The sequence below is a fragment of the Polyodon spathula genome, chromosome 12, assembly GCF_017654505.1.
Source record: "Polyodon spathula isolate WHYD16114869_AA chromosome 12, ASM1765450v1, whole genome shotgun sequence".
Classification (NCBI taxonomy): domain Eukaryota; kingdom Metazoa; phylum Chordata; class Actinopteri; order Acipenseriformes; family Polyodontidae; genus Polyodon; species Polyodon spathula.
In genome coordinates this window covers 17,569,399-17,583,843 of record NC_054545.1, presented here as the reverse complement: position 1 = coordinate 17,583,843, position 14,445 = coordinate 17,569,399, and the positions used below count along the sequence as shown (strand labels likewise).

The 14,445-nt window shown below is 39.5% G+C and overlaps 1 protein-coding gene across 22 annotated transcripts in view; it reads right to left on the bottom strand.

The window, feature by feature from the left end:
* The window catches only part of LOC121323819 (gephyrin), a 182,693-nt gene that overhangs the window by 26,386 nt on the left and 141,862 nt on the right, over nt 1–14,445 (bottom strand). For 8 of the 22 annotated variants that reach the window (XM_041265054.1, XM_041265057.1, XM_041265061.1 and 5 more), the window contains 4 exons: nt 13,682–13,723; nt 4,897–4,959; nt 2,903–2,945; nt 997–1,134 (listed from right to left, as the gene is read on the bottom strand). In XM_041265054.1, the coding sequence (XP_041120988.1) occupies nt 997–1,134; nt 2,903–2,945; nt 4,897–4,959; nt 13,682–13,723 (286 nt within the window). The remainder of the gene's footprint in view (nt 1–996; nt 1,135–2,902; nt 2,946–4,896; nt 4,960–13,681; nt 13,724–14,445) is intronic. The other 14 variants (XM_041265056.1, XM_041265063.1, XM_041265066.1 and 11 more) reach the window with 3 other exon arrangements.

Sequence of the window (14,445 nt, the reverse complement as noted above, 5' to 3'; positions counted from 1 at the left end):
CCCAGTTTTGGTTTGTGATGCTCTCAAAACCCACCTGTTCTCTCTTGCTTTCCATGCTCCTTAACCCTGATATCTGTTATTAGCTGCTGCTACTATTTCATGTATTGTTACTATCATGTATTCTGCACTTTCCACTGTATTCAGAGTACTATGTATTATGCTACTATCATGTATTATGTACTTTCCACTGTATATCATGTATTATGCATTTCTCATGTAAGGTCCCCCCCATGCATCCTATTCTTGTGTTAACTTGTGTTCCAACTTGGAGATGCTTTTCCACTGCATACTGAACCATGGCTGAACGTAGTGACAACACTGCAGATCCATTAAGAAAAGAAGTGTCTGAATGTATTAGTGAAGAATGCCAAATAAAGATGAAACCATTCAACTAGCAGAGAAGTGAGTTTTGAATGACAAATGAAGTGAATGAGATCAGTGTGAGAAAACTACATAAGAATGATTGTTGCTCTGTGAACAAATCTGTTTCATACCACTTATTTTTATTATTTTAAGTAAAAGGTTACAGAATTCTATTGTGTAGAGTCATAGTGTGCATTCAGGCTGCCCCACCCTCACTTGCTGAATGCATATTTTACGCAACATCTTAAATTGGGAGCAAACACTAAGAATACACTGATGTACAGCCTGGCAGCCCTTGGTGTCACACATCAGCCAGCTCAAGCTCCCGTACTTAACCTCTGCTTCCCTTTATTTTGTTGAGCAGACTTGACCTGCCTGTCAATTCTTTTGTTCTTTCTCACACTTCCTTTTATACATTTTTTTAAATTTTTTTTATGAAAGACACAAGGAAATCGTTTCCAAAGATTCAATTTAAATGTGTAAATGATATGTGAAAACAAATCTGCTCTTGCCGTGATTTGCCACATTAGGGAATATAGTTTGAGATTGCTATAGGTTGTGTTAAAGTTGAAGAAATGATTCATGGGATTTATAAGAAAGAGAAGTGCTATGTTGGGTGGATGCGGCGCTCACCTCGGTAGTTGATGATTTCGGTGCCAAGCAGGGGAGTCATCTCCAGAACGGTGATGAAGGCCTTGTCCATGGAGGTGAGCGGGAAGGGCGACATGCGGTGTCTCCGGGCCACCTTGGTGATATCGACTGCGCTGTGACCTGGGCACAGGGGAAACACCCGTCACATCAGAGACTTTAATAACTCCAGCACCATCGCCAAACACTAACAGGGGCTATTTTCAAAAGCTTGGTGACCTGTGTCGAGTACAGCTATGGCTAAAAGTTTTGCATCTTTTGGATGGAGACATAACAAAAAAATAAATATGAACATCATTTAGATATTTTATTTAACATCATCTAATCAAAGAATCTACAAAATGATATCGCAAAAGTTTACCGGAAGCCATAACAGCAGTACAGTATTTCGTGTTAGATTTGAAACGTCAATATGCTAACGTAACATTATTCAGCAGGTTTCATTTGACTTTATGAAGCAAAATTAATCAATTCTATAGGGTGATGCATAACCTTTGGCACATATTGGGTGGAATTATTTAAACAACATCTGAGCAACACAGAATTTAAGTTGAAGAACAAAAATGAATGTAAATGTACCTGTTTCTGTCATGTACTCCTCTTGAGAAATTTAAAACAGCTTTTGCAGATAAATCGCATCACGTCAAATACCTGACTGACAACGGTGGACCTACTGTACTGTGCTCCATCCTGGCAGCCAATACTGGTGTAGCAGATCTTAGAATCACTCAGAACCACAGTGCAGTATTGGCTGTGGAAGCTTCCAGCTCTACAGCGTATTGCTGCAAACGACAAGGGTGTCTATAAAATGGAAATGCTGCCTACTTGTGAGGGCCAAAAATTAAAGATATATTACACCTAGAATTAAGCCACCAAAGAGTATATTTGCAGACATTCTAGTTTTTTTTTTCATGTGTACTGAAAGAGTTCACAGCAGGGCTTGAGTGCTCCCCATGGCAACAGGTATTATTCATCAATTAGTTTAATCCCAGCCATGCTTTATTTGCCATTCTGTTATTGACTGTTACAGAACGACTGACCTCCATAAAAAACTATGCAAACAGCATCAACGCAAATCTTTCTGGCTTGACCGTCACCATTGCAAAATCTCAACAACGAATGTTCCATCCAGTCATTCAACAGTTTTGCATTGGTAGTAAATGAATAGTTATGCATCTATTCATCTGTGCCACTAACAGAGGGTAGTGCACAGAATGTTGTCCCAAATACATGAAGGCTGCAAAATATTAGATTCTTCATAATATTGTATATGTAGACCATCTAAAGACCAAAATCCTTTCAACACATTAAAAACAGCCCCAAACAGGTCTCAGCCAAGAATCACAAAGCATGGCTCTTCTTATGTTTGCATTCTTTTTGAGCGGTTCTGGTTTCTGTTGTTTCAGTATGGAGTTCCATCCCATTCATTCTCTCAAGAGAAGAATGCCGATTGCATTACACTGGGCTAAATTATGCTGTGTTTATTTTTTGATGTGGCTTTACACATACATTTACTGGGGGCTAGGTTGAAACCACCAAACTGAGATGGATGTGAACCCAGGCATGTGAGGCTAGTGTATTAGCCTTGGCTAAATCATTAAACATCTTTTGAAGAACAGGATCTACACCTATATCACAGTGCTGCAGTATATACGTAGTGTGCACAGCTAAGCAAGTCTTACATAAGGAATAGGACCTAAAGAAAAGGGTTTGCAATCTAGTATACCTACCTTGTGCACTCTGAATTGTATTAACCACCTATCTGTGGTTATTTAAAAATAAGTAGTTGATGCAATCTAGAAGGATTTACCAAGGCTGTGCAATCCTCTAATAAGATCAAGTGCAGCAGGGAATAGGCTGATCAAACAGGGCCCATATAGGCAGTACTTACTGGCTCTCAGGATATTTTCCTTACTGCTGCACCTTGACTGAACCTGCGGAGAACAAGATGGACCCCATCAGGAAACAGTGCACACAACAGCAGGCACACAGCTGAGCCAGCTCGCAGGCTTCCTACATTAGAGACAATACCAAGATCTTATTAATCCAGGAGAGTCAACTACAGCAGTGGTTCCCACACATAACACTGAGGATCCTGAATGAGGTTCCAGGACTGAATTCATTTAATCACCCACCTGTATGTTTTATAAAGGCACATACTTATTGCGTGGAAATTGCAAGTGAAGAAATGACGCCAAAGCAGTACGCTTAACAGCGGCACGCTAGTAAATGAACTGATCCCCCAGCCTGGGGAACACTGCTGTGTCAGGTGACAGGGACCAGTGCGTGTGGGAACCGCTGAAGGCTGGTGTTCTGTAACTACTTCAATGTCCTTTGCATGACCTACTCAAATTCTGAGGCAAGACTATAAGAAAAAACTCAGTCAAGCACGCAGATGTTTTGGCCTGTACTTCCACCGGTGAGCCGAAATGCTTGTCTGCTTGACTTAGTTTCCTATGGTTTTATTTTTTGATCATTTAAATTGGTAGTTTAACAGTAAATTATTTTCAACAAATGAAATAAGTAGATGCTGTTTATTTTCTGATACTTAACTATTAAAAACCTGAGGAACTTTAATATGGAAAGCCTGCTGAGTTGGTAACAGTAGAGAAGATACAGGATCTAGTCAGCTAATGAAAATACTGATGAGAAGGATGCGATAACTGAGGAGTGGTAAATGACCGTCCTTGCCTAGGAGAAAATGTGTTCTTTAAATAAAAACAACGACAGAGTTACACTTCCAGAAGATGAACAACTCCTCCTTTAGGCCCAGGACCATGCTGGTAATGAAAGAACCTTCCTGGAGCCAGGACCTTTAGCTCTCATTTCAAAAGAACCACCTCAATGTCTTTCTACATCTTCACACATACTGTACAGAGTTTAGAGCTCAAGCACCACAGTCAGGTCAGGCCCATTTTTATTCTAATTTTTGAAACATTTCTTATTTCAGTACAGTTCTTCTTCTGATAATAACATATTCAAGAATACACTTTCTCAAAGCGCATTGAAACATTTACCATGTTTATGTTTTAATCTGGTCCTCTGTTATAAGAAGTGAGGACATTTTCTGGAATGTCAAATATCTTTCAAATGTCAAATACCTATGCTTTAAAACAAGTACTTTCTGAGAATATTGTTCTTGAACATATTACAGGAATAGCAATATAGAAATGCTATGATTAAATAAGAAAACTTTTTGTCATTGCAAGGGTTGTAAAACCAATTATACAAAACTTTGTGTATATACTTTATTTACAATTTCCATTTCACTGAATCTTCTTTATATTTTATTATATAGATAATTCCTTACTAGCCCCCTTGATAGGCCACACTGCATCCCCTGACAAACAAACCTTGGAAGATGAAGAAATTCATTGGACCAAATAAATTTGTACAATAAAAGTATTCTGAACTAATATATTTTTTAATCTTTTTTGTTTTTTTTGTAAATGTCATCAGTTTTATGAAATCAAAAGCATGTAATCTAATACTACTCTGGTTTTTGTCCTTGGCCCAAAGGGAGAATGAAAACATTTATGAAAACTACTGTAGAATTCTAAAAGCCCTTAGTGAAGTTTGAAAGAAATACATGAAACTACAAACACACAGTATGACACAATCCTACTTCAAAACACAGCTAAGAAAAAACAAAGCACCGCATCTAATGAAAAAAAAAAACTAGTAGCATAAAAACAGTGATCCAACGAACACACGAAACAGCTAATAAAGGGAAAGTATGTTAGTGAAGAGACAGCGCTACAGAGGAAGAAAAAAATGGAAAAGTCAAGAATCTACAAAAGAAGAAGAGAGAGAACAAGGAGCTGGAACTCATGACGCAAAGCCAGGTTTGCGAATGGGAGCAGCCCGTTGATCTGTAATAGTTACTCGCGAGTCGTAGCTCCTGTGGGTCCCCAGTTCATCTTTTAGACCTTCCAACCTATAGTGAAGCTATTGCATGGACAAAAACACAAGAATGAGAAGGGACACAGAAGCTCAGAGATCGAAATGGAAATAAAAATGAAAAGAAAGGACACAAGTTGGCAAGAAAGTTACACATCCACAAAACCAAAACTGAAAACAGATAGCAAGTAGAATTCTAGACTAGAGCTGTTGGAGAGTACAGCTATTTGACAGCATGGAAAATAAAGCGTTCATTAACACAACTGCTTTGTGCTACTGTGTCTCAAAACTATGAGTTAAACGATGAGTATTCACCGTATCTGGGGAATTACTGATAAAACTAAGATATACAGTATGTTAGGCTAAAAAAGTGTTCCCACAAATATATTTTCAAGAATATTTAAAAAAAAAAAAAAACATAAAAAAAAAATGGAGGACAGTGGTTGCCACTTTGGTAAGATCAAATTAAAATACAGTATACGGTGTGTGTGTGTGTGTATATACACACACACAGGGTGATACCACATCAATGATATGGGGCGTTGATGTGGTAAACCTACTTTTTAATCACCTGATAGGGGGGCACCCAACAGGGCATTGTTGTGTATCTGACAAAGCAAGTGTATTTATACATTAGCTACTGTACTTAATATGGACAGCACATGTGTTTTCACAGAGACACACAACATCTATGCATAGGCAGCATCCCTGAATTAGGTTAGAAATGTTTTTTTTTTGTTTTGTTTTCTTTGCAGTGGTGCAAAAATAAAAAATAATCAGACCAACTATCTTAGAACCCTGTATACCAAAGAATGAGAACAACTCTATCATTTAATTAACACATTCTTACTTAGACTTGCAAGTTACACAGAAGAACGACTTACCTTGTGTTATTTAACCCTCCTCTGGTACCAGGGTCTTATCTGTTGGGCTCAACTTGCCTGCATTTTTTAAATTGTATACCCAGATGTTATAACTGTTCCTGATTTTCTTCTGAACAGTGCCTGTAAAGGGCAGTTCATGTAATTGACCAGTTCACTGATATGCCAGCTTTAAGCTCAGCAGCATACCATCTTGTTTCTGTTGCTACCTGCCCAGTTGAATTGCTTTTGAGTATACAAGGAGTACTTGTTTGTATGTTTTCAACTTCCTCCAAAGGAGGGTGGGGGGCTTTCATAGCGTTGCACGTCTATACGCTATATGAGCAAAGTGACCTCTACAGCGCCCCCTATGACACAATGTAGCCATTCCACCCTATTTTCTTGCTACCTGTTTCAATGCTCTATACATGAACTGGTCAAGTGATTTTAAATTGAACACATACAGCTAATTGAGGTAATAACTGAGACATACAGGATATGCTGCCAACCACAGGAAGGTTAAATGACATTAGTTCATATATAACTTTATCAGCAACAACACAATTAACACAAATAATAATACCAATAAAACCACATCTTGACTGGAGAAATACCACAGCACACTAACATGTACACAGGTAACACCTACAGAGTTTGACATTCAGTGTTCAGGTTGATGAGGTTATTACAGTACTCTGAAGTGACAGTATATGGAACACAAGGCTGAAGTCTGCATGGTATTTCACATTTAGAGACACATACACTTGGGCTTGAACACAGACGTGCATGCTACACCTGGAAATGCCAGCAAAACACCACACAAGGGACTGGGGGAGGGGGGGCAACCTGTGACAGGAAGAGGAGGACTATGTAAAGCACAACAGCAAGTAGGAATGGGACAGTAAGCAAGCCCCAAACCCACGCCCGGCTTGGACACTACTCTTGTTTAATAAGAACAGGCAGACTGGTAGTTTAAAAGACCTGCGCACTGCTGGTATATAACAATAAAGGGCACGTTTTTTATTTGGCGGTGCTATACAGTGTAAGTTCTTACATTGCAGTTAACATGGGCTGATATTAACTGCAATGTGAGTATCCTGTATCAACCTGTCTCTCTAACGTTACTAGCCATGTGACCATCGAAACCATATCTAGGAGCACAGGCTGAGCTGCATTATTACAGTATCTACCACAGGATTGCAATTAAATAGCGGCGCTGCTATCAAACAAAGCACCAAATCGGGAACAAACAACACCTGTTAAGCAGATAACAGATGGTTTTTGGTAGTGTGTTAGCATTAAATAATAGCACAGTTACCACAAGGGCAAGAAACTATAAAATAAAATAATTTAAATCTATAACTCCTGAACTACCCGTACAGTATATAATGCTATCTACTCGCCCCCAACTGGAAACAAGTACAAGAGCTAATCCATAATTACTACTTGAGCTATTTGTATTATTCAGTCTCAAAACAAAGCAATCAGCATTACACATGCATGTTCCTTAGAGGCTCTCATTTCAAAATGTCGTGTAGCAACTCGGATGTGAGTGGCCCTTTTACCAACCCGATTGTTGTGCTCAGCAGTTTCAGCCTTAATGAGACACAATTGTGCCCTCACTGGTTAGTCTAAAAAGGCTCAGTGACCAAGGACATCTCTTATTAAAACCTGTATTGTCTCAATCTCTCGATTTGCTGGGTTGTTTTAAAAGGCTGCGACACTCTCTGGGTCGTGTAAAAGGCTAGCACAGGAATGCTGCATGGCATTAATGTATTCACATGGCAGTCATAACCTTAGCTACTACTGCACAACAAAAATATCAATGAGACATGAAGAATAAAGACGTGCTTGAGGATAAGCCATTGATTCTGTTTGCTTGTTGAAACAGGTGAACTTCTTGGCTGGTTAGTGTTTGTTTGTTTCTTGCTATTTTATTATTTTTTGGGTGATCCATTTAAAAATAATGCAAAGACGAGTATATTTCATATTCAAGATGGCGACCCAACATGAATCAAATGTAACATGGGTGCACATTATTATAGCATCTACAGGAATACAAGCAGTGTTGTGATATTATCGTAAATCATAAACCTCACGGATGCATGTAATATGCATAGCTGACATGGAGGAAGCGGGCTTAGTAAAGAAAAAAAAAAGGGCACAGAGAAGTAGGGAGAGATTGTGATCTGTGAATGCAGGAACCTATTTCTGTGTATCTTTCTGTAATTAAACCCCAGAACTGATCTTGCTGGAATTACCCATAGCAGATAATAACGTGGGTGGTGAGAGATTTAAAGTCCATCATTTAATACAAGATTCCATCCAAGGAGGTTAAATGGATTCATTAATTCTTGGGTTTACTCAAAAGACCAGATATTAAACAATGCACGGTATTAAACTCTAATTTCCAATGCCATACAATATAGGGCTGTGGCAGTCTACCCGTCCCTGTGCATATTTATATTTATATGTTGCGTGTGGTGTGTTAATGTTGGTGTATAGTCATTGGTACACGGGATATAAATGGGTCTGTGTAATACAAGTGATTTCAAATGTATATTTGTATTTAGGCATGAAGATTGCACAGCACTTCATGTGCAGGTAAAATGTAATAATATGTGAGCATGGGAAATTGCACTAAATTAATTCACGTGCAGTTGTACCAAGACTCCAATTGAATAATTGATTAGCAATCAAGTCTCAGTAAAAGCAGCATGTTTTCACTCACCCGGGGTTGGGTGCACAGCGAGGAGGTACGGTGAAGGAGAGGAGGATTAAGCAGTTAGAAACAATTGCTAAGTGTGCTGGGAGGACCAGCACGATACTTGTTTGTCCTTGCGTCCCGTTTGTCTTGTTTAGTGTTAGTCTGTCTGTTTGTTTGTTTATTTATTTTGGTCTAAGGTGCCGTGTCCTGTTGTGTTTTCTGTTCAAGCCTTTTATTTCTATTTAAATAATTGCACAGCAGTGTATTCAGTATATCATTTCATCAGTCGTCTCTGTATTACTTCCTTGTTCTGATGTCACCACTCTACTGTCGTTGTGACAAGGGCCCTGGCAATTAACTTGGTCCCTCCACACCCCAAAGTTGCTGGTGCAGTCAAATTTGCATTAATGGGAGCAGCTTCATCACAAGTCATGTGGTTGTATAGTATAGATGACCCTGTGCTGTAGCCCAGCAGGTAGTTTTTATCTGGTTTCTCTAATGCCAAGTCTGGGGCAGCATTCAACACGACACAAGTCCTGGCAGTCACCTTTGCACATTTCTTGATGTAAAGAAGAACAAATATCCTACCATGGTACATGTGGAGTTCTTATTTGCCTGTTTTTGATAATATTCGTTCATTTCAAAACTGCACACATGAAACCTAGATAGAGAATAGAGGTGCACATCTGGTAAGATTTTTGCAATTATTTTGTAGCTAGAACCACTTTAAAAATAGTTTTATAGGCTTGTAAGTGTTTCTGTTTTTTTTTTTTTACCCTGCATGGAGGTGCGTGACTTTGCAGGCCTGCATTAGGGAACCTCTGGAGTGCTGGAACACAGCAAACACATTTGTGGCAGGATGACTACATCACTTTCCATTCTTCAAGGAATTGCTTCCTTCAGGGGGAAGTTTATGTGCAGGCGCTGCCAGCGTTCTCTTCTTGTACAGCACAGGAACCCTGGAAGTTTTTAAAAGGGTACAACTACACAAACTGTAAATTTGCACAGGAGTGTACCCTCAGCGGTAACAGAAGTAAAATGGGCTTGTGCAAATTCAACAGACAGAGTGTGAGCTTCCGAGAGTCTCTGCCGGGAACCAGCGAGAGCTGAGAACTCGTTCCAGACTGTTACACTTCCTGTGAAAGGCTAGCCGAAGCACAGCCAGGACAAAAATGCTTCACTCAAAAGCGTCTATTGCTTAAAAGTTTAAATTTTCCTTACTGAGTTTTTCTTATTGTAGTGCCTTTAGGTATTTTTTTTTTTTTTTACAATCTTAACGAGAAAAAAAAAAAGACATCTTATTTTGTCTTCATCATCAACTTCTTAACCTGTCCCCCTGCAACACTGCCCCTAATGGATGTAAGGAATATTACATTTGTTCCACATGGTGCTTTTTCCTGACAGATTTCTTGCATCCACTACAGGCAATGTTTCTGTGGGGACAGGTAAACGGTATAACAAGTGTCTGGAGGTTATACCTGATTCTGAAAGATGTAATATAAACCCTTGCCAAGCTTTATTTAACCTAATCCCGTATATTTCACACTATCTACAGTAGCAAATTCACGATCAACACACTGAAATCCTGCGATTGCCATTCTCTTTATTCACGTTTTCAAAACTTGATGATGCCTACATATACTGATGCACAAAACAAACACAACACTCAGGTCTGATCAAATATTTTAAACATAGATATCAAACAAAATCACAGAAAAACATATCAAAGAATCATGATAAGTTTTCAGTATGAAAAATGACACACTGTCAACATGAAAACATTACAAAGTTAGTATCACCTCCCTGAGCATTAACACAATCCTGGCATCATTGATGCATAGACCTGATCAGCCTCTGGATAGACAGCTGTGGGATGTTCCACCACTCTTCCTGTGCAGCTGCAGCCAGCTGACGAAGGCTGTTTGATCAAAGTTGTCTCCTGTGGATGGCACTGGCAATTTGGTCCCACAGATGTTCTGTTGGAATCAGGTCAGAATTAAAAGCTGGCCATGGCAAGACCTCGATATTGTTTTCTTGAAGTGGTGCAATTTTAATCTTAACACTTGTGGTCTTGCACTGTCCTGCTGGAAAATCGACACTTCCGTATTGGTGTCCTCCCCACATCACACTTCCACCACCCCACCGGCTAGCTTGAACAACACAACAGTCAGCATAACACTCACCGTGACGTCTCCACACATGTTGTTTTCCCCATCAGGTCTGTCAAGGGCAAAATGCCATTCTCCGGTGAATAAAACTCTCCACAACTCTCTCTGTCACCACCTCAGATGTTCTCTGGCCAAAAGCAGACGGCGATTTCGTCTCTCATCTGTCAACATGTTACCCCTGAACGGCCTCTGAACATGCAAACCATTTTCATGCAGATGGCGAGCTGCAGTAATTCTGCTGATGTGCAGGTTATTTCTTGCTTGAATTTCTCGTGCTGTAGCCACTGCATTTTGAAAACGATTATGCAGATTGGTCAGTCGCATGTGACAGTCCTGGGCCGGTGTGATGACCCTCTGTCCCTCACAGAGCCGGTTTCTATGGACTACTCTGCTGATTGTTGAAGCATAACATCTCATTCTCCGGGCAACTTCTCTCACAGACAGACCGCCTTCAGTTATGCCGATAGCAACCAGGTGATGTTCAGTACACAAGCGGTGCATGGTCGTATCTTTTGCTGTTCTTGCGTTAATTAAAATCATGTCTTTTCGAATGGCTATTTATACAAATTCTTAAACAACTCATTTTGGCAATTTTAATTCAACTCCAATACCAAACACTGAAAACACTTGACATGAGCTCAGTATGTTGTTATCCCAAGGAACAATGCTACTCAAACAATCAACAAAGCTATCTGCTCACTATGTAAAATGTAAATAACATTATGTATGTGCCGAATGAGCGACTGATGTAAAACATTGTGTTTGTTTTCATTGTGCATCAGTATATAATATGGTAATATGAACAGGGAATGACTGTGTTTCAGGACATTGCACTAAATTATTTAATTGAATATCTGAGTTTAACTAAACAATGGAACCCAGACTAGAACAAGGCTCAGCACGGCTCAATTCAAGAATGGACAGGATTGAAACAAGGTCCTGGACTGGAATCGACTGGACTGGACTGGAAGAGCAGGGTCATTGATTTGAACACTGCATCTCTCTGTCTCTGTGTTAACCCTGCTGGTGTTTTCCCCAAGGGGTGACGTTATGAAATACAATACACAAATATTATCTTCGTCAACTGCACAAATACAAGGAAAAAAGCATGTTGGCAACATCCAAGTATGTCTTAGCTTATCGAACCAGATTCCAATGATTTTCCTACTATTTGTTTCTTTATTCAATATCGATATTGTCCAACATAGTTTCTGAAGACAGCTTGGCTGACAGGAACCATAACAAAGGCTTTTAAACCAATCTTCTAATATCTTATTAGGATTAGCAACATTTGTTGGCAAGTTTTTTCTTTGTATTTATGAAATTCAAACTGCTGCTTCCTGGTTACTGTTACTTCCTGTGCTGTAGGTCACAATGTCCACTGGAATCTGAACTCCAGAACAGGAAGTGATTAGATACCAGAACATCACAGCATGTTGCTTTGAAAAACTAAAAAATCAAAGAACCAAGAGATCTTGAGGTGAACAGTTACGGTTGTAATGTTGTCAATGCTAAAGAACAGGATTTTTAAAACTTGGTTTGCATTCCTGTCAAAACGGGGCCAAGCTGTCCCTTCCAGTCCATGTCTTTGTTCTTACCCTGTTCCAATATATTTCACTGAACCAATGAAACTTCTATCCAAGCCCTGAAGTGCTGATCTATTTTAACTACAGGTACCCCTGGCCCCCCTTGTTTAATTCGGGGTGGTTTACGTTCAAGACAGCCAGAAGACTCCCAGGGGTGTGGCTGTAAAGTGATATCAGTTAAAAAGGCAATGTGTGCATTATTTGGACAGAGGCAATAAGACAAATATCTTTTCACCTCCTATAAGAATAAAAAAACACAGCTGCCTAAAAAGGTAATTTATCTCCGTATGATGGATAATCGATACTTTAGAAACGTATAATGCGTGGTTTTATTCCGGCTGTCTGTGTGTGGCGACATTAATGATTTCCAAATAGCTGATTATAGTGGATGTCAGAGCCGCACAAGTCTATGTCTGCGAGTGTCTCAACTGCTCTTCTTTTGCAGGTGCCAAGGGCCTTGTAGCCGAACAAGGTCTTTGAATAAGCAGGGCTGCCAGTGTAATTAAACTGGGAAATGGCTTTGAACCAGGCTTGACGGAAATTGCACTTTCATCGCAATCTGGAATCATGACATTTAACAGAAATGGCTGACAATAGCTTTGTAAAGATTAATGCTTTAGGATATAATTGATACAGCTGGCCACTTTACAAAGCCAGACTAGTGAAATGACAAACACAGATAGAAGAGTTTTTTTTCTGAGATAGTCTGAGAATAGATTCTATATTATTATTAGCACAGCATGTTCTATTTTTACTGGAAGGTGCTCTTAGTAGGTTGTATATAACATCATTTATGACCTTGCAGTATACTGTACACTTGACATGAATGTAAGTGGGCTGGTTACATAATGCTTTAAAAGATAAATGCCTTTATCATTCGTGACTAAGTTACTAGTCATCAGAAAAATTGTGTAGATAGCATGAGGTTAAAGTTTGTCTGTTTGCTTTCTCTGTTTTTATCTCAAAATGAGCAAAAAGCAACTAAGGAGGAGAGCTGAATGACACAATATTGTGCTTTAGTTACATTACTAGTTTTTGTAAAATTAATAGAATTTTCTTTCTTATGAAATAGTGTGAACTCCAGTTTGGCTTAGCGACCTTATTAAATTCTTATCTTCAACAGCATGACTTTCAAAATGCTGCTAAGAGATAGACGGTAGCTGACAGATCAGAAACACTAAGCCAGCCAATCAGAAAGCAGAATCCTATACCACTCCTCCTCCCAACACCCCTGTGTGATGCCAAAAAGGAATGAACCTGACAGACAAAAATAAACAGAATACAATACAAATCAAATAATGAAAGCCATTTGTTTTCAGGTTGTTTTTACAGCATGCATAGCGGCCAACAATACTCTCACGAGTGCACAGTGCAAGGCAGACAGGGTGAGAGAGTGAGTGAGACAGTGTGTGGCTGTTGGACAATGCGATAAAACACGTGCAAGTATACCTCAGAAACACTATAGGTGGAGGAGCAGGAAGGGAGCCGAGCCTGGAAGCGCAGTTGGGGGGAAAAGAGAACACTGTTACAAAAAAAACCAAAACAAAACCAAAAAGAAAGATAGCGGCTACAGCAGGGTCTCAGAAAGGGTTTCTGCAGGGACGTCTCCAGCACCAAGACAGTACGTAGCAGGGGGTTTATTTAGCAGGCTTGTGTGAAAAGGTTCAAGACTGAGGTAAAGGATGTGGTTCTTCAAGAGTCCTCAGATTTAAGACCATGCCAATGTAAGGTGGAAGCCTTTGGTGATATTTAATGGGACTTTCCTGGTTGGTGACAGTTTTTTTTCTTAAACATTGAGGCCAGGCCCAGTCATTTGAATGGAACGTGCAAGTGAGTGCACCTTCACACTAACTTAGTCTTTAGAGCAAAGAAAATGAGAGCAAGGCTTTACAATCCGTTTGGTTACCTCTTATTAGCAATGGCAACATTTTTCTACTTTTTACCATTGTGTTGAAGCTATGTTGGCACAGAATATGCAGCCAATTCCATAGACTGAAAGTTTCAAATGCAGTATCCTGACCACTTCTTGTTCTGTAGGTCACAAGATCTGACTGGAGCTAGACTGCCGGAGTGAGAATGAGCTATAGCATAGGAAGCAGCTAGGCATCAGAAAAATACTTGTAATCTGAGCAGTGTAATAATAATCTGCTTTATTATTATTTTTTGAATGCAGATTTGAACCAAAAAAAGATCAACACAATAAGCCGGAGAGG